Raw genomic sequence first — 19424 nt, 5'->3', positions numbered from 1 at the left:
AAACTGATTTTTGAAATGTTATTAAAAATCAGCGGGGGAACTTCTGGGTTATAGAAAACACATGAAGTTGTAACCAGCTATTACTTAAAAACCAAAAATATTTGAGACTTTACTTCGCACGTCTTATAAAAAGAGCCTCTATTATGATGTGTGAAATCACCCAGGAGGAGTAAGTAAAAATGTAAATTTCCTTCACATTTCAGTGAAACTGACACATGCTTTTATCGTAGGCGTGAGTTTATTCAGGATCTTATGAGCAAGACTTGAATAATAACTCCGTATCGAGTCCTCTTCATGTCTTGGCAAGTCAATCATTAATGACTCAGACTAAAGGAGAACTTTTAAAAAAGATTCTTTCTATCTTTTACAAAAATGTAAATAAATTGCTTTCTAATCATGTATCCTTGTGGCAAAAATTTCAAGCAATAGAAGTAAAAAGAAGACCACTTTTAAAAAGTGTTCCTCTCCCTACCCCTCCTCATGCTGGAAAGCAGTGTGGCAGGCTCCTGCGGTGCGCGAGGTGCCTCCTGTCCCTCTGGAGAGACTGTCCTCAGCCTTGTTTGAAGGCTGAGAGCTTCGTCCAGGTGGCCTTGCAGAATGCTGAGGCACATGGTCAGCCGCAGCCTTCAGTGTCTGCACCTCCTGCGGGGCCTCAGCAACGGGCAGTGTGCCCACCTGACTGGGAGCCCGTGGGCGGCCCAGCATCGCCATCTCCTGGGGACATAGGAGGTACCGCTCCCCCAGAAGAGCTGACCTGCATGGCTGTTCACTCTCGCTCTGCCCAGTGCCCCCTCCTCTTCCTGCTGCAACCACGTTGACCCTAAGAACACCGTGCGCCCCAAACCCTGCCTCAGAGTCTTCCACCAGAGAGCAGAGCTGTGACACCTGCATTTGACACTGTCCCACAGACCACCATTCAGATAATAACAGTTTCTGCCTCCACAAAGCCTCTCTGCAATGGGTGTCTTACACACCTCTGAGCACTTGTCTATTAGGATAAATTCCAGATTTGGGATTTCAGGTACAAGGGCATGAGTTTTGGGTTGGAGGGAGTTGGGAGCCCAAAGGCGATCATTTATCCAGAGACTTTGCTGAACAAGCAATGCCACAGACCAAAAACAAACGTAAATCCGGGTTGTGTTAACAGGCGGTGGTGAGGGCCCCAAATGCAGGCATCCCTGATTCCCGACCCGAGTCACAGAGCATTGCGTAGATGTGAGCATGAGTGGGGCCCGTGGTTGCCTCAGGCCAAATCTACATCTGCGGATTCCTGTATCAGCTAAGTGGACATTGAATGCTTTGGCCTCACCAGTTCCCTGGGTGTGGACGACCCAGCCTCGCCCAGAACAAAGACACAGGAATCTCCTGTCAGACAGGCCACTGAGGTCTGTTATAGTCTGGTGCTTGTTTACCTCTCAAGATTCATTTGATACCACTAGTTTCCTGTTCATTCATACAATCCATTTTCATGATGATCTGATCAGTTCTTTAAATGTGTCTTCCTCTCAATCACTTGTTCATCCACACATCCACTCGTTAATTCCACTCATCCCTCCCTCCACCCCTCCCTCCATCCCTCCATCCCTCTGACAAATAAAAATGGCAAGCAATAGGATATATTGGAGTATATGAGGAAGCCATTTGGTTTAAACCTAATTTGGCCTGACCTTGTCTTTCCAAAAGGGCCTGACTGAGGCCGTTGAGCATGCATTGTATATCTGCTTTAGAGATTCCCTATGGCAAGAACAAAGGCCCTTGAGATAAAGGTGCAACTTCCCTGCCCCTCCCAACGTTGGCGGCTCCTTAAGGATTAAGCATCTTTCCTTAGGCTAGGAACTGATTGATGCCACCCAGCTTGAGACATTAGACTTGCTTCCTGCTACACCCTCTGAGAGAGCAGACCCACTACCTGCTGTGTCCATCAAGCGCTGTGCCAACAGGGCAATCTTGTGACTATTGTGGGAGGGACATTTCAATCATATATGAAACGTCCTGTTTGGGGGTATATAACCACTCTGTATACCTCACTTCTTTGGTGCCCTTTCTTCCTTTGGGAAGAAAGCCCTGGGCCATGATCCTCAGATTTTAGCTCAGAATAAACTCTCCCAAATTTTCATTTATAGATTGGTTATGGATTATTTTTGTTGACACCTCCCTCCATCCCTCACTCTATCCCTCCCTCCATTCCTCCCTCCCTCCCTCCTGTCTTCCACCCCTCCCTCCCTCCCTCACTCTATCCCTCTCTCGCTCCACCCCTCCCTCCATCCCTCCATCCCTCCTTCCATCCACCCATCCAACCATCCACCCTGTGATGCTCACTTGTGCCTGGCTTTCTCAGCACCATGGACAGAATAAGACACAAAATCCACTTATCTGGGAGCCATCTGCCTGCTGTCCCTTTAACCAGAGGTCTCTCGTCTCTCCCAGATGGCTTTCCATCACGCTTTCTCACCCACAGAAAGTTTCCCTCACCACACAGGTGGTCAGGTTCCCTCTTCTGTGTTCCTGAGATCCACGTCCAGGATTCTGAGAGGGAGCGTACCACACTGCACAGAGATCATTTACTTATTTGTCTTCCTAACTAGACGGCATCTTCCACGAGTGCAGGGAGCACGTCACTCCTGCTCATATGTGCCAAACGCAGGACGAGGTCCTGAAGGGGCATCCAGCAGGCATTTGTTCAATCTGAGCATAAGTACATGTCACTTATTTTACTGAGTGAATATAAAAAAGTTCAGCTGGATTTATTCCAAATTAGGCCTTGTTTATATAAACCGTCATATATATTTTTTTTACTATCATCATAAAAAAAAGGACCCCAAAACTAGCTAGAAAGAGAAAATCAGCCTTGTTTCAGGATATATGAAATTTGGCCAACAACATTGAACATATACTTCTGTTTTGTTTTGTGGTTTCCCTAAATCGATTGAATTGGTTATTTTGCCCTGCTGTCAGCTGTGCCCCTAACTCAGTAGAATAAATACCTCACCAGTTTCCTGAGAATCTCTACACACTTGCAAGTCAGCAGTGGTTTGGGACACTCACGTCCTCCTCCAGAAATTATTCCAGTGGATTTATTGACCTTTGCCGCTTGGATTAGAGAAATATGCTGGATGAGAGAAGCTGTGCATTTTAGCGTGCATGGGTTCCAGAGCCTTTCATACAAACCAGTAGTTCTGAACTGGGCTGAAATGTTGAGTTTACCCACACAAGATTTCTTTAAAAAATCCAGTATTTTTCGTTTCTTTCTCCAGGCACAGTGTGTTACATTTTATCATCTTTTTGTGACCACGTGTTTGAAGGCTTGTGAAGACTCAACGGGAGATGCCGTCTCCTACTTGCGGCCGTCTCTGCTTTCAGGCACGATTTGGCTTGCGTCCGCCACACCTTACCCACTGCCCTCATCATTCCCCGAAAATAGCAATGTCGGGAACCTCTGATCCGCTCCCGCTGATCATTGCACTGCCATGCATTTCACAGAGTCATCCCCGCGAGGACGTCTTCCATGTGATCTCATCCAGGGTGAGGACGCCACTGTGAAGCAAAGGCCCAATGTCATTTGTGCATCAGCCTCTCAGCAACCGCTGGCAAGGACCAGAGTCATTTTTCTTTCAGAAATAGAAGCACACGTCGCCTTTCTGCTATTAGCAAGTGGGGGAAGCTGAGGCCATCGAGAGCCCTGGAGCCCTGGGATGAGATGAGGCTGCATCTCACATCCAGACAGGACATTTCAAAGGAAGTAGATCATTTTGACCAGATCATCATGTGGGAGATCATGGACCTGGAATCAACATTGGGATGTGTCTTGTTGTCACCACCCCCCATTTCATAAATTCATTGAGTGTATGACAAAGAAAAATGGACTCTGCTATGGGGTAGAGACTGAGACACACACGGCACTGAGGGCAAACGGGTCCTGGAGAGATGGAGCATGAACAGTGCAGTTGTTGATGTAGCGACATGTGTGTGACCTTCAGAAACTCCGGGACGCCCATTTTCACCGGACGTATCACTCCAGGGCTTTAATTTCTGGTGCTCTTAATGTGGACAGAATGTAGGTCAACCATCACTTTCAGAATACCTTTAGAAAGACGCTGCTGTCAACACAGTGCATTTCCAAATTCCAATGGTCCTCACGTAGCCCCAAACTGGCTGGGGTCTGCATCCGGGGAACATGGGGGCGTCGAGTCTCGTGACTTGAAGTTATAGAATCTTTTATGTGAACACAGAAAAGGCACCTGCTCTGGGCTTTCACAGCATCAGAGTGTGAGCTGAACGCCTTTGAGCAGCGCCGCTCCTGCGTTGTTCTCACAGACCCGAGCACGTGGGCTCTTCGTTCTCACAGATGGGAGCACGTGGGTTCCTTCGTGTTCTTGTTACTTTAACAAAGGCCAAAATGTTTTCTTTACTTCTTTTTTAAAATGACACATTTGTTTTTTAAGAATCTCCCAAACAGTTCGCTTTTCTATGCTGTATTTAAGCAGTTGGTCAATGACGCAGGCATTTCAGGAAAATCGTCAGGTTTTTGTTCATAACTCATCAAATATCAGTGTCCTTAATGCACCATATGAAACTGAGTCATCAGAACTTACCACACCAGAAGGGCACGAGACCCTCTTCACATCCGTTAATATCCCTATCATCCCTTGTAGCAATTTAAATTCACTAAAAATAAGAATAATTATGCAAACATCTTATGTCTCTATGTCAACGAAGGTGTTTGAAACCCTCACTCTCAGGATGGGCTGTGAGGATGAATAGCATGAATGGAAAGAGTTAAGGTCCAGGATTCCATTTTATCCTGATGTTTTTTGCTTAATCTGGTGACATTCTGAAACCCCTTATGAGAATGCGACGTGGAGTGACTCCTGAACTGAGAACTACTAGAAGATTCAGTGGAACAAGGGTTCTTCACGCTCCACAGGGCGTCCGTGCAAACTCCTCCAGTCGTCTGACGCCAGAGTCACAGAATGTCCTTTTGCCAAATCATGGAGGGTCACTTGACCACAAGAACCCATTGTCCCCGTGTGCAGAGTGCACTGACACAAGACGCCCTGTGTAAACACAGCATTATTTCAGAGACGGATGCCTGAGCCTGTGTGGTGCACATAACCTGTCGGGGCATTTTCACTAAATTACCAAATCACCCAAATGAGCCTCGAGTCTCTGCTGCGATCATCTCACGTCCAGGGAAGCAACCTGCGGTCGATGGGCCTGACGCCCACTGCGCAGCCAGTGAATTCCGTGTGCTTCTGGGTCATTTGGGGAGGAAGCTGCAAGTGGTGTCAGAACTGATCTGACAGGAGTTATGTCTGGGCTCTTGACCAACCCTTGGTCAGGAAATTTAGCCAGTTAGAGGGGCTAGTGATCAGCGGCACAGGATGCAAATGAGGGTGCGGCAAGTATTTCACGAAGAAACCAAGACTCAAAACGTCCGTGTGGTTCAAGTTGAATCATCCTGGCAGTGGGTGGGAACGCATCCACCTCACCCTACTGTGGACGGCAGGGGCCAGAGAGCCATACCCCCCCCCCCAGCCTCTCAACACCTGAACTCAGGAAAAGTACCAGGAGGCTGGCGTGTCGAGGAGGTGCTTGAAGTCACAGTGATTCAAAAGCGGAAGATTCTTTTCAGAACATAAAAAACTACCAGTGTTTCAATCACTATATTCATACAGTCCTTGCCTTGTATAAGTAGGAGGGACATAAGAAAATGTGAATCTAGCAAAAAGAAACTCCAACGATACATGAACTTCCAATTAAATTCTGTGTTTGTCTCCTTTTCCTTGTTGTGAAGGCTTTGTATCGTCTGACTGCATCTACGTGTCCACTGTTAGAAAAATGTGGTTGAAATGCTAACGGGCAAGTGAGCTGACCCCTGGCGGTGGATGTGGCTCTTTGGTGGATATAAACCCCCCCCCCCCCCCCCCCGATGACGCTGCGTGTGCGGTCTGGCGGCCTGCTGCCTGCCGCTAGCACGTGGAACGGCGCCACACCGCTAGGCAAGCGTCTACCATCAGCCACAAGAGGCGGCTCGCACCCAAATCACAGTCACAGTGGGTTCCCCTTACGTGCTGGTGCCCGCGGTTCCCTGGCCCGGCAGTGCAGCCTCGCATCTGTGTTCAGCCCAAAGGCACCTGCAGGGAGAAGGGCTGAGGTTCCAGGGGTGGTGACCAATGCTCTTCACCGCCCTGACACTTTGAAAACTGGCGACTCTGCCTCCATCAAAGCATTCAGCTCATCAGAACTGCCCCTCTGTGGAGTGGCTTATTGGCACCCAGCTTACGGAACAATCACCCCAGTACAAGTGAACCACCCGGTACACGGTTTTTCCTGAGACATGAGTTCCTTGAAGACTAAATCCACAACTCTTTCTTCTAAGAAGACCATAGTTATTGAGTTTTACTTCGCAGGTGTGTGCACCTCTGGGAAGATGGCCTTGCTGTTGGGCACAATGAGGACAGCTTCAATGGACGGGAGTGGACACAGGCTGTGGGCAAGAGGCCTGGCTGAACAGGGAAGGTCAGGGACCTCACGCAGGATGAGGAGCGTGGGGGATGCTGAGAGAGGGGGTCTGGACAGTTTTCCTCATTTACTGTGTGTGTGCTGTGTCAGGTGCAATGCTGCTTGCTTCGTGTGTGTGTGTGTGTGTGTGCACACAGTGTCCACACAGTGGTCACTGCACTTAGAAGTGAGGACGCTGAGTTTCAACAGCGACCTTGGAGATCCCCAGTAGAAGGACATCAGTCTATGTCTGGAGACCGTCTCTGATCTCAGAGTCACGTGGTCTCCACTCTGACTCTCGAGCCCCAGTGAGAAGCGGAGGCTGAGGAGCAAGGAGTGGATGTGGGCCAGGGAGAGCCTCTGTCAGACGTGACGAAGGAGAGCCTGGCCTCCCGGGAGTGGCAGAGCTGAAGACGGTGCCAGCCTGTGCGCTGGTGGTGGACAGGTGAGGAAAAACAGCCACAAATTCAGAATTGGGAGGTTTCCTCTCCACGTGGTCTGTTCCCGCCCGCCCCCCCACCCAAGCTCCATTTCACCTCCTGACCATTCCAGGTCTGTGTTCCAGTCCCTAGGGCCCCACTGGACCCATCTTAATCCCCCTGCACGATCCTCTTGTAGCTCGACGCCCTCTGGCTGTCACCTGAGGTCCGGAAGCAGTGTCACTCCCCCACTCCCCACAGCTCTCTCTCATTTCCTCTAAGACAAGAGCCCAGACTCCCTTTGAGCACTAACAGCCCCACTCTGGATCACCACCAGGCTGTTCTTCCTGGGAGTGGAGACACACAGGCCCTGGGCTTTGTAGATCCCTGTCTCCGAGACTTTCTGGACCTCAGTTCCCACGTCTTTAACTGGCAGTGATAATAGTATGAATAAACAATAACACTTCTTCATAGAACCCTTGCTGCTTCCTGGATCCACGTCTGCGGGGGTTGTGGATTCTCGGCTTGGTGCCTGCAATGTCCTGCACGAGAGTCTTTCCTTTGTGGTGGAGACACAGCTGTCCCTCTGCACCCCGCCTGGCTGTCATTCGAATTCCGTGCCACCTGCAGCGCAGAGGCGCATGGGGCTCCTCTCCCCGCCTCCTGCGCTCCACGGCTCTGTATCTGTCTCCCGCGGCATTCACGGCCTTCCACTCTGTGTTACAGTGATTTATGCGCACTTCTTATCGTCTTATCTCCACTTTCAGCCTCTTCATTATGTAGCTGTAGCTTCAGAGATGGAGAGAAACCTAAATTTATTTTTTACAGCAGAGTCTTTGAGGAGCATTTCCAGCCTTCTAAGCTAACTGAGGAGAAGGCTCCTCCTCCCAGGCCCTGGTTCTCGTTCTCCAACGGGAAAAGGGTCTTTCTAATGCCAATCACAGCATTCTGATGCTTCAAAATATCTCCTGACTATAGGCTGGTAGTCAGATGACTTTCTTTGCACCGTGTTTTAGAATTTAATCTTAACTTTCCTAGAGGAAGCATCAGCCATGTCTGAATAAGTCCCAAAGGAGAGAGGGAAAAAGATGAGGAGGAAGAGGAAGACGATTTCCATAAAGTCGAAACCCAAAGGTTTAGATGGAAAACGGAGAAGTTCAAAGTCCCGGATTAATATACAACTGGAATGAAAGTCTTTATAATGATGCCATCATTAGCCTGAAAGAATTGTTGAAAACATGTTAGTTTGACCATTTTCATGCTGAGAAATATAGTCTGAAAGGAGATTAACCTTGAAAATGTTCTGTCTCTCGACTTTCAAAAGAGTCATTTCGCCTTTTCTTAGGCATGTCTGGTGCCTCTTTGCATAGACCCATCGTGAGGATGGAGTGGGGGCCTGCCTGGTGAGCTGAGAGTGCCCATAATTCACCCCACAACTGGGAAATGGGCCTTGTTCTCCTTTTGGAGATGGGGAAACCGAGGCTCAAGGATGCCATGTAACTGACCCGGAGCTGCAGGGCCATCAGCCAGGGCCCGTGGAGCAGCCCCCGATCCAGGTGCCTCTGAAGATTAACATCCTGTTTTTCATCAGGTATTTAACTCAGAGAAGTGGGAAAGGAGAAAGCAAGTGTTGCGAGAGGTCAATTTTAGTTGGTTCCCTCCTTCTCAGCACGTACATTTTTTTCCCCCCTTACTTTCCGACCGAGGCCAGAGGCTCGCTCAGGTGCACCAAAACGAGACGGTGCTTTGCTTCTGACCAGCACGCACAACAGCTCCACGTGCACACGCAGCCCGGGCGACAGCTCGGCACCACACGGACGGAAGCCACGCAGGTCCCGACCGCTTGAGCGGGCGTCGGAGCGTGGTGCCGGCTTACACAGCAGGTGGCCAGCTCCGGGAGCAGCTGAGGCTCACATTTCGGAAGAGTTACGGCACTGGCAGAGCTCCCCGTCCATCCTGCTCACCTCCGTGGCAGAGAAGAGGAGAAAGGTCAGGCTGTAAAACTTTGATTTTTCCATTTTCTGAGAGAAGTTCATCACTGAAACTTGTAAAGTGGTCCGGGAACGGCCGTTATTTGGGCTGTGTGGCAAATATGCGTGGTGGCTCTGAGCAAAGCTGATTGATGGATGACCGTAACGTTTTCAATGACCCCGGCTTAAATGTCAGGTCCATTCGTGGGTTGTGAGTTATCAAGATGCACTCCCCTCAGAAGGTACTGGTCAGTGCTATCCCATTTAACAAAATTAGTGGTTCAAAAACAGTGACAGAAAGCCTGAGAGTGGGAAAACAAAGATTTGGAAAGTAGAAATGATTGATTTTGAATTTTCTGCTTTGTCCTAACAACCCTGTAATCTGAAATCATTTTATGAGCAAGGAAAAGAATGCTGTAAGAAATTCCATATGCCTCTAGAAACTTTATTTACCACTTTTAAATTGGCTAAATTCCTAGTACTATTCAGGTATTATGGGAAACACATTTATCTTATTCTCAGAAATTTTACACTGTTTGACATCACCATCTTACTGAGCTATTTTGGTGACTGTAGCTGCCAAACAGGAAGCACCCATTTTCAAATTAGGACTGGTCAAATAATTGACACCATACCTGAGTGACAGTCTCCTTGATTCCCCGGGTAATTCAGAATCTTCAGAGCTTGAGGCCCAAGCTTAAGGGACTACTTCACCTTTGTAGAGACCAGTAAGTGAAGAGTCGGCTGACAGAGATTTAACTAACAAATTCCAAAAAGCGGCTCCCGTCGACCTTGCCCTTGATCGTCTGCACATTCTGTGTCCCTCGTCACTCCAGGATGAGAGCACTCGTGGTCCTGGGGGCCACCCTGGCTGTGGCCTGCGCTGGAGTTCTCTTCCCTTTCATCCTGAGAGGCAAGGACCTCCTTTGGGGTAAGTAACAAGTCAAATACCATCTTTTGACCTTACAAAGTTATTGTTCACAAAACAGAAGCATCAGGTATTTCTCGAGTCAGTTAGGAGCCCTTTGGAGTTTTTTTCTGCTTTTCCCAGAAAGAATAATAATTCTTGAGTTTAGAAGAATTAGAATACAATTCTTTGTGAAAAATAACTGATTTTTCTATGATTACACAATAGGAAATTTCCATTTCACCAGCTCACATGTTTTAAAAAAAATTTCTTCGGGAGTAGTGTTTGCTCATTTGCTACAAAACCATTTTTTATTAAATCACTTCTGTGATATATTTTCTGGAGTCAGGGTGTCTGCACTGCCAAATTCAGTTAAGAAAGCTAAGGAAAGGCAGTGATTAAAATAGTCACAGCTCCAACTCTGCTTTTGTTTTGCTAAGAAAAAAAATTAAAAAGCAGGACAAATCCCCAAGCACCCAGAAGGGAATGTACTCCAGCAGAACATGGAGGGCGTTTCTCGGATGCTCCCTGGCTGCTGGCCTCTGGAGCGTCGCCCCTCACTGGGCAGCCTCCCGCCTCTCTGGAGGTCGTCGGGCGGTCCACGTAGCCTCACTGGAGCTTCTGCTCCGGCTGGCCTCCCCTGGGAACCTCCGGCCTCTCGGTCATCTCCTGGTTGGCCAGCACTCTGGGTCCCTGAAGCCCACACCCACACTCCTGCTGGAAGCCACAGTTTTTCCAATTTTACTAAATTCTGGAGCTGTGCATCTTATGGAAAGCTGCACTAAAGTCCTGCACCTACTCTCATGCTTCTTAGAAAGCACCCGGCCATCCACTGCGTCAGGAACGAGGAGGCGAGCTCTGGGGTGGGAGAAAGCAGGACTGGCTTGCTCCTGCTGTTCACTAACTGGGGAGCCCCTCTGTGTTCCTTCCCTTTCCTCATCTGTAAGCTGGAGGAACCTGGGAATTATCCGTCCTGGTTACTCCGTGTGTCAATGACACACTCCATGTAAAGTATCGTGTGCAGTGTGCCAGGCCAACACTAGAAAAATGAGACCCAATTCACACGTTAGAGGAAAATGCTTCCACCTCCCCACATCGATCACTCATCCTAGTGCCTGGCACACGACAGATGTTCAGCGAACGTTTTGTGAAGTGATTAATCTGTCCTCACATTATTATTTACTAAGGTCCTAGTTCTGCAAAACCATAGTAACAACAGCTGGAAGTCCTGTGGCTAGTTATGACAAAATTGTGCTGCACGAGAGCTAGTCAACAGAATATAAAAATACCTGTGCAGCACAGTTTTTGGTTTTAGAAATCATATTTTTTAAAAATTGGGAAATGTGGTATCTATGGCTTTGCTAGAGCAATTTTTTATTACTTCCCCATCTCTGAGAGATTTGATTTTTTTTTTCCTGCGTAAACTTTCAATAAACATATAAATAATGCCCAACGCAGCATTTAATAATACAGCCTATTTCATTGTTCATCAGGATCTTTTGAAGCTGGTGTATTACTTGTAAATTACTTATTTAGAAAATAATTTATCTCACAGTGTTTCAATTTTACATTCCTTATTAAGAAATTTTTTTTCCCAGTTGATAACAAGCCAACAGTAGCTTTGAAACAAAGTAATTACTCGCTGGGAAACTTTCTCTGAAGCATAATTTCGTCAGTCGCATTGCACCATAGCCAAGATTTAAATGACAGCAACACTTGATTCTCCATGTGAGTCGGTTGCGTCGCTTGTGCTCACAGACTTGGGATGCAGACAGATGCACTGCTCCCTCTCCATTGTTCAGAGCCAGCCTGAGGCTCTGGGCATGAGGACCAGGGTCTTTGCTGGCCCACAGATGATGGTCTGAGGCGGATGTGCTCCCCGCAGCCTTATGCCAGGCGGGCTGCTCATCCCAGTGCGGTCCAGTCACCCATTTCACAGCGCAGAGAACAGAGACCCGGAGGTGGCAGAGCTGCGATCAAACTCACTCTCACTTCCCAGGTCTTTACGCAGAAACGACGGCACACGCATCCGAATCCGGCTGACAAACAGCCAGCAGCAAACATCAGTCCTGGATACGCGTTGTAGCTGGTTCATGAACTGGAGGAATGTTTGAGCAACAAAGCGAGGCCTCACACAGCTGTGCACTTCTGTGAAGCATGAGAGATTCCGGCTCAGTGAACATTCTGGAGTCGGATCCCGAGGCCATCAGATCAAAGAGAAATAAACTTCAGCACCTGAAAATTCTGTAGTAAAAATAATTCAGTGGTGAAAAAGATTTCGTTTTTGCTCAAAAATACATGCATAACCATTGTGGGTCTAAGAAAAAATTCTATATGAGTCCCTTCTCAAAAAACCTGACGGGAGGTTTTCATGGAAACCGTGTGTATTCATCCCCATGAGGATCAGGATGAATTTCCAGGGTTTGCACAAAGCCAAGATTTATGTGCAATTATCTTTACGGCAAATGTCCCAACAAGTTAAAGCTACTGAAAGAAAATAAGATGCAAATAAACAACAGGAAGCAGAGGTGTTGCCTGCAGGTTGAGAAATGTGGGAAGCCAGCCTAATGCGTGAATTGTTTAAAAAGGAGAGTTGGCAAGCTTTGTTCCAGTCCATTGGATTTCAGCAAATCGGGATTATTAAAGGAAGAATCAAGACATAGCTCTGAGCAAAACCAAGTCCTCACAGCCAGTCAGGGGCGGGCGCAGGAGCCAGGCCCAGTTTCTGTGGCAGAGAAGGAAGATTTGGGCCTTCTGGTCCTTTTTCTTTTTTTTAAGATCAATACTCTTTGGAAATAAGTAGCTTCCTTCTTTCTGAAAGAAAGTATTTTCTTGCACAACGGCTTCCTGCCCTCTGACTCTTCCACATAGGAGACGAATATGCACGGAGCGGGACTTGTGGGGGACAGCACACCCTGCCGGGATGGTAACCATCCTTAGAAGGCTGATCAGACAAGTCACGTGAAGCTCTAGAATTTAGTTTTCAGATCTGAAAAGAAGAGGCTAGGTTCGCAATGTCCAAGTCTGTGATCCTACGACTGGACGCCGCCCCGGGACCACCCTCACCCTGCGGCCGGCTCTGGACTGGAAGGAGCTGCTGAGCAAAGACAGTGACACAGAGCCGGGAAGCAAGGATCCTCTTCCGCCCGGCGCTCCCGTGCAGCCTAGAAGAGACCAAGCAGCGCACGTCTGTCGAGCCCCAGCAGAGACCTGAGACTGTCGTGGAGGAGAATTACGTTTTTCTGGGGGAAATACATTTCTTATACAAAAATTTGAAGAGAATAATAATCTGCAAGCCTGTAACACAATTTTTAGAAATTCAGTAAACTATTTTGTAATGAGAAAAGAGACTGGAGAGTAGGCCACAAGTGATCAGTTAAGCTTAAATTATATTAACATCTGTCAATAACAAGAAATGACGTTCTAGCAACTGCTAATTCCAAGGATAGCAGACAAACATTTTCCTTTACACTCAATCAGTTTGTTCTAACACATTGCCAAGTGCCTGTGAAGAACCAGCCATTGATCTTAGTGGAGAAAATCTGGCACCAAATTCAAGTGTGTGGGTGACCCTTGCATTTGGCAAGTGAGGGGCCATGGCTGACTTCAGAAAGGAAAACGTGAGCGCCAAGGTCGCTTTAGAAGGAATGAGAGGAAATGCATGAAAACCACAAGTGTATTGACACCAGGCTGTTGTGGGGGTCCATCCCTGACATCTGAGGGAACTCTCTCCACCCCCTCAAGCACACGGGTCCTTGGATGCCCCTGCCTCTGCCTCCTCTGAGGTTCCCTGGTCCCCCCACACTGTCACCTGTCTGTGCCACAGTGCACTCATGTGAGGCTGGCCTGTGTTCAGATACCACGGCCAGAACTCACAGCCTTTAAGGCCTGGACCTGCGGAGCCCAGCTTGCATGCACCACCCCTGCCCTGGGGACCCTGCCCACTGCAGCTGCCCCCAGGGCTCTCTATTAGACCCTGCAGAGGGAGGGTCACCCTCCGCCCAGCTTCTCCCAGAACCCCAAGGGACGGTCCACGGGGAACTTTTCCTCACTTGGCTGTACTACACTAAGAAATGTGACGGTCAGAAGCACAGACTGGGTCGGGCAGAAACAGGCAGGAGCGGAGGAGTGACAGTATGGAGGGTTTGCTGTGGGCTGGTGGATGCTTTGCAGGCGCTCGAGGCTGGAGCCCTGACAGCCCTTAGATGCTCTGATGGGGTCCCCCATGTGTGGGCGCCACGCCAGCACCCAGGTGGACGGTGGGGACGTGAGATGGTTTCTGCCTCGATGAACCTGCAGCCTAAAGACCCTCAAACTTTTCTAAGGGTTCCCAGTCACTTTGTTTCCTCTTGCAAGGAAATCATTAGTTAAATTTTAGGACAGAGGCCATCAGGCAACTTCATCCTGCTAAGTTTATTCACGAATTTAATACATTTTCTGGAATATGCCATGCCTACTTAGTTCTAAAGATATTGATATTTACCTCTTTAAAAACAATCTTTTTTCTATATAGAGGTGTAATATTTGAAAACATTCTGATATTCTATTTATTTTTAGAAATAAATGTACTTCCTTTGATAAAGAATTGATTATGCAAAAGATAATTTAGAAACAGACTTTTTTGCGTGTATTACGGGAAGGATTTGACTACTTTATGTTGTTCATTTAGAACCTCACTTTTTAACCCAGAAATGGCATCTTAACTGGCTGTCTCAGTGCGTTTGGGCTGCAGTAACAGAATATCATAGACTGGCAAGCTCATAACAACAGACATTTACTTCTCACAGTTCTGGAGGCTGGAGGCCCGAGGTCAGGGCACCGGCAGATCTGGTGTCTGGTGAGGGCCCTTCCTGGTCACAGACGGTGGAGGGGGTGAGGGACCTGTCTGGGACCCCTACTGGAAGGGCATAAGTCTCATTCATGGGGGCCCCACCCTCACGACCTAATCACCTCTCAAAGGTCTCATCTCCTAATACCATCAAATAGGGCATTAGAATTTCAACGTGTGAATTTTGAGAGACACAAACTTTCAGAGCACAGCACTTATTAAATGTTCCAACCACTAAAAAATAAAAAAATAAGATAAAATGGGAGTCTTTTCATTGGAAACTGCCAGTAGATTTGAATAATTTATCTCTTGTAAATGCACAAGTTGAAACAGGCGAATGTTATTATGAACTTTCTATAATTACTGGTATAGATAAAAATATTCGGAAAAAGCTATTCAGAGTCGTGAGAGGTGGTTTGGGCAGGTGAGAAATAAGTGTTGCCAAACTGACCTTGGGCCGAGGTCAGGACAGTGTTGGGTCCTTCCCTCCTCCCAGTCCACAGGTGGCCCTGCGAGGGAGGAACTAATACCCATTTTAAAATGGGGAAACTGAGGCCCACGAGTAAATTTACCCACAGAGCTGACAGCCCCAGAAACCGTGCGCTGATCAGCACATCCAGCTGGACTGAGTGGAGAGAGCTAAAAAGACGGGGAATTGCTGAATCCAATCGAGTTTTGACTGTGTGGTATCTCACTCTACAGGGAAGACGGAGGACTCTCACGTTATCCGAATTTTGGAGGAGAGCAGGCTCGTGGTGGATAACGCCATCTACAACACAATGAAAAGGTAGGACGTTCCAAAGGGTCCAGGAGAGGAGGTGGGGAAAAGACGTGCGTGTCACCCGGATTGTGCCCATCCTGTGTGAGTCCTCACACATTTGCCTGTTTTAATTTCATGATAGTCTCCAAAATTAGTCCCAGCATCTCCACTTTACAAATTAGGAGCTGGAGCTCACATGGGTCAATTCACCTTCCTAGGATCAAGTGCAAGCAACTGAAAGAACCAGCGTTCAGTCTTCAATTCTTTCTCTAGCAAAAGAGAGCAAAGCAAGGTGATCTGGCTGGAATTCACCATATGCTGGTTTAAAAGATGGTAGAGACTGAAGTCTGACAGATTAGGGGGACTCTGTCCTCAAGAATTAGGCACAGACAAAGGAGGACAGGAGCCATCCAGACACCAGGTCCCTGGTGTTGGGTCATCGGGATGTGGCTGTAGCATCACCCAGGACCTGTGATGAGGGACTGAATGTACCCATCATCTGTTCTAAGTAACTGAGAACCTGAATTTTAAATCTGTAACTCACGTCAGTCTTAAATTTTCACCTTAGATGTTTGTAAAACAAACAAAGCAAAAGAGCAGAACTGAGAAGCAGATTCATCCTCACAAGTACATCATTTTGTCAGAAGTTGGCTAATAATTATGTAAGCTCTCAAGATACAGAATATCACCAGGCAGTGGCTGATTTAGTCGAAATTTCTACCCTTCTAGCCAGAAAACACCCTATTGTCCATATTGGCTGAAAACTAACTTTTACCTATTTTCTAAAAACTTGAATCAAAGGGGAAAGAAAGAAAGACTATTTCTCATGACCTCATACATACGTCAGCATGTCTAAGACTGTGACATCAATTATCCGTGAAGAAATGGGAGTGGACAAGTGCACAGTCATAGCTCATGTTCCTCTCTCAGTAAGAGTCGTGTGCTAACAGGATCCTTGATCCCAGAGGTGGCTGATGGTGGTAGGAGCTCGTGGAAGCCAGCTGGGGACATTTTATTGGAAAGATTTGCTTTTTGATAACTCTCAAATAATACTCTACTGCTCAAAATATATTTGTTTCTTCAATAAGTACTGTTTCTATTATATAGCAGGCTCTGTGCTAGATGCTGGGGATACAAAGATAAATTACAAATATCCTCCATTCTCAGGAAGTTCACATTCCTCTGTAAAGACAAACACTTAATATTGCACTGAATTTAGGGGTGGGTATTCTACAGATAATCCAAAAATATTTGGTTGATTAGTTGATAAGCAGCTGTGAGTAAAAATTTTGATAACAAAATACTTTTACACTTAAAAAGAAACCTAGTTATTTTGTAGCTGAAAAATAAAAAAAAGCTTTAGTAATATCCACAGGGAAAGCTGTGACCAGTTCTGCCACACACTCCTGGATGGCAGCACGGCACCACATTTTTGGAAAGCAATGTGGGAACAGACTGAGGCCTGTAGACGTGTCCAGAATGGCAAAGTGTCTGGGATTTCACATTTCTCACAGCCAATGACCAGCCCAGCACGGTTGCACGGTGCCAGAGAAGGCACGAAACTCCTGGCTCAGAGACGAGGAGCTCACTCACAGCAGAACAGCAGCCCTGCTTCAGCAGGTGTGTGGTCCCTGGACCAGCTCCCCTGGGGCAGTGCACATGGGCAGGGCCCAGAGCTTAGGAACCTGCACCTTTTGTGATGGCTCTGGCCCTGGAGGGGACACACCTCTGTTACACGGGGAGATAACAGCGTTCTGTGGAGGCAGATGTACTCGCTATCTAAACAGCTTGGTGAACGTCGACTGGAACAAAGGTGGGCAGCATCTGTGTTTTCACGAGCTGAGGAGAAACAACCAAGACGTATGGAGAATTGTTCCCCAGTGATATCCAGCCCTCTTGTGTGTACCATCTTCACCTTCACGTCCCTGCGGTGACCACCCTAGTGCACCTGATGGGCCTGCATCGGGGCCTCTTTATCCCACAAAGCATTCAGTTCACGCTGCCACTGCACGAGCCCAGGCTGCAGGATGAGGCAAACGCCACATTTACCCGAACCTTCAGCTGGGTTGAACCCTGTGTTCCACCAGCCAAACAAGCCTTAACCCTGTCAGGATCTACCCTAGAAGGTGACTTTCTCCTTAGGTTTCTGAATTGAACTTTGTCCTTGGCCAAGGCATTAATCTGGCACAATGGGACGTCACTGTCCATGGCATAGTCTGCTCCCTGGCCGTGGGAGGAGGTCTCAGGCGGTTCTCACCCGTGACAACTCCACCAGCGAGCTGAGGCTGATGGAGTCTCCAAGGCAGGTTTTACTGCAAGCCACGAGGACAGGAGACCGGGGTGTCTCAGACTTAAATGGCCTTTCAGCGTCACACAGCCGCTGGTCGGTCGCGGGGAGCAGAGGTGGGTAAAGGGAGCCCTCGCATTTCACTCCTGGCCAAGCGCAGAGCACGGAAATCCCATGTTACAAAGTTCCCTCCCCAAACACGAAATGTGGCCCCAGATTGGTTTGACATTTTTGTTTCTGTTGATAATTAAATGGAAACATGAAGATGGGGGGAAACTTATCTAGATGGATAATCAATAAGGTCTTCTGAGGTGGTTTTCAGAAATTTCTTTATAAAGTCATTTATTTACGATTAGCAGGTATGTTTTAGACTAGAAATGCTAAGTTTTTTCCTTACATGGAACTGTTTCTCTCTTAGGGTCAATGAACTAGTAAGTGCTTAATTTGCTTTTTGCTTACTAGTCACAGAATGAATGATTCAATTTTAATAATTAGTATTGACAAAAATCCCCAAATAATTGCATAATTATTTATTATTTGTGAAATAGTAAAACATGAAACCTGAGTTATCTAAATAAGATAATTAGTCAATATATTTTATCCTTAAAAAATTTCTAAAGTAACTTTGTATCCTAAAAACTATGATTCATGTATTATGTGATTTCTGCTTCCTTCATAAATTCTAAAACAAGGGAAAAAGTGCGTCATGTAGGGTCCACAATGACCATTAGGAATATCAAATGGCTTTCATTACTCCATTCTGCAGACATGTGTGTGAAACTGGTAATGGGGATGAAGAGATACAATGCTGGCCATGGCCGGGCCAGAGTCTGCGGGAGAAGACAGCAGCCTTGATCTTCTTTGTCATGAAGTAGAGAGAGACAGACAGATAGAGACAGAGACAGGAAGACAGAGACAGAGATACAGAGAAATAGACAGAGACAGAGATACAGAGAAATCAGAGACAGAGACACAGAGAGATGGAGAAGGAGAGACAAAGACAGAGACCAAGAGACAGAGAGAGAAACAGAGAGAGAGAGGGAGGCACACAGACAGAGAGAGTTAGACACAGGAGCAGGAAGGAGAAAGAGGAGGAGGATCAAGAGGGAAGAAACGGAGAGTGGAGAAGGCTCCTGGAGGCCTTGCGTGGAAGGAGCCAGCCAGCTGCCGGGGGGCATGCAGATGAGTTTCCTTGGACGGGGACACAAAGAACCTAAGACTTTGGGGCAGGACAGAAATTGACATCTCAGGCTGATGGCTGTGTGACAACAGGGCGAGCAGAGGAGGGCTCGGCCCTGACGCCAGACCCTGCCTTCCTCTGACAGGAGGAGACGGGGTCCGGGGAGTCTGGGCCCCTGTGAGGAGAGGCTGGCGGGAAGGGGCCCAAGAGGCACCCATGTCGGGGAGAGGGAGCATCCCAACAGGCCTGCCTCAGGGAACCCGGTGAGAAGGTAGCGCCTCCCGAGGGGCTCCTGCCAAGACCCTCACAATGAGGGAAGGCTCCTGCATGCCTCAGAGGTGCGCTGACTTGCCTTACAGCAAAACCTAGTTCCTGAGCACTCTTGCTAGTTTGTCTTCCTTTCTCTCCAGGACAAGCGTGCGCACAGTTTGCATGTTCAGGTCGGCCCCAGGGTGCCCTTGTCCTCTCTCCATTTCTGCAGAAGATGGGAGCATTCCCATTAAGCAGGCTTTGGGTCTCGGGATTGGGGAACAAGGAACCAAATGTCCTTGTTGGGCTCAATAGCCTCCAGC

The 19424-nt window shown here is 47.7% G+C and overlaps 1 protein-coding gene across 1 annotated transcript in view; it reads left to right on the top strand.

Moving 5' to 3' along the window:
* Window positions 1-8774: 8774 nt before the first annotated feature.
* The window catches only part of TPO (thyroid peroxidase), a 70821-nt gene continuing 60171 nt past the window's right edge, over window positions 8775-19424 (top strand). Inside the window, exons 1-3 of the mRNA XM_070236806.1 lie at window positions 8775-8909; window positions 9727-9821; window positions 15328-15412. Of these exons, the coding sequence (XP_070092907.1) occupies window positions 9728-9821; window positions 15328-15412 (179 nt within the window). The 5' untranslated portion in view covers window positions 8775-8909; window position 9727. The remainder of the gene's footprint in view (window positions 8910-9726; window positions 9822-15327; window positions 15413-19424) is intronic.

This window comes from Equus caballus, chromosome 15, assembly GCF_041296265.1.
Source record: "Equus caballus isolate H_3958 breed thoroughbred chromosome 15, TB-T2T, whole genome shotgun sequence".
Lineage (NCBI taxonomy): Eukaryota > Metazoa > Chordata > Mammalia > Perissodactyla > Equidae > Equus > Equus caballus.
This window is presented reverse-complemented; position numbering and strand designations above follow the sequence as displayed.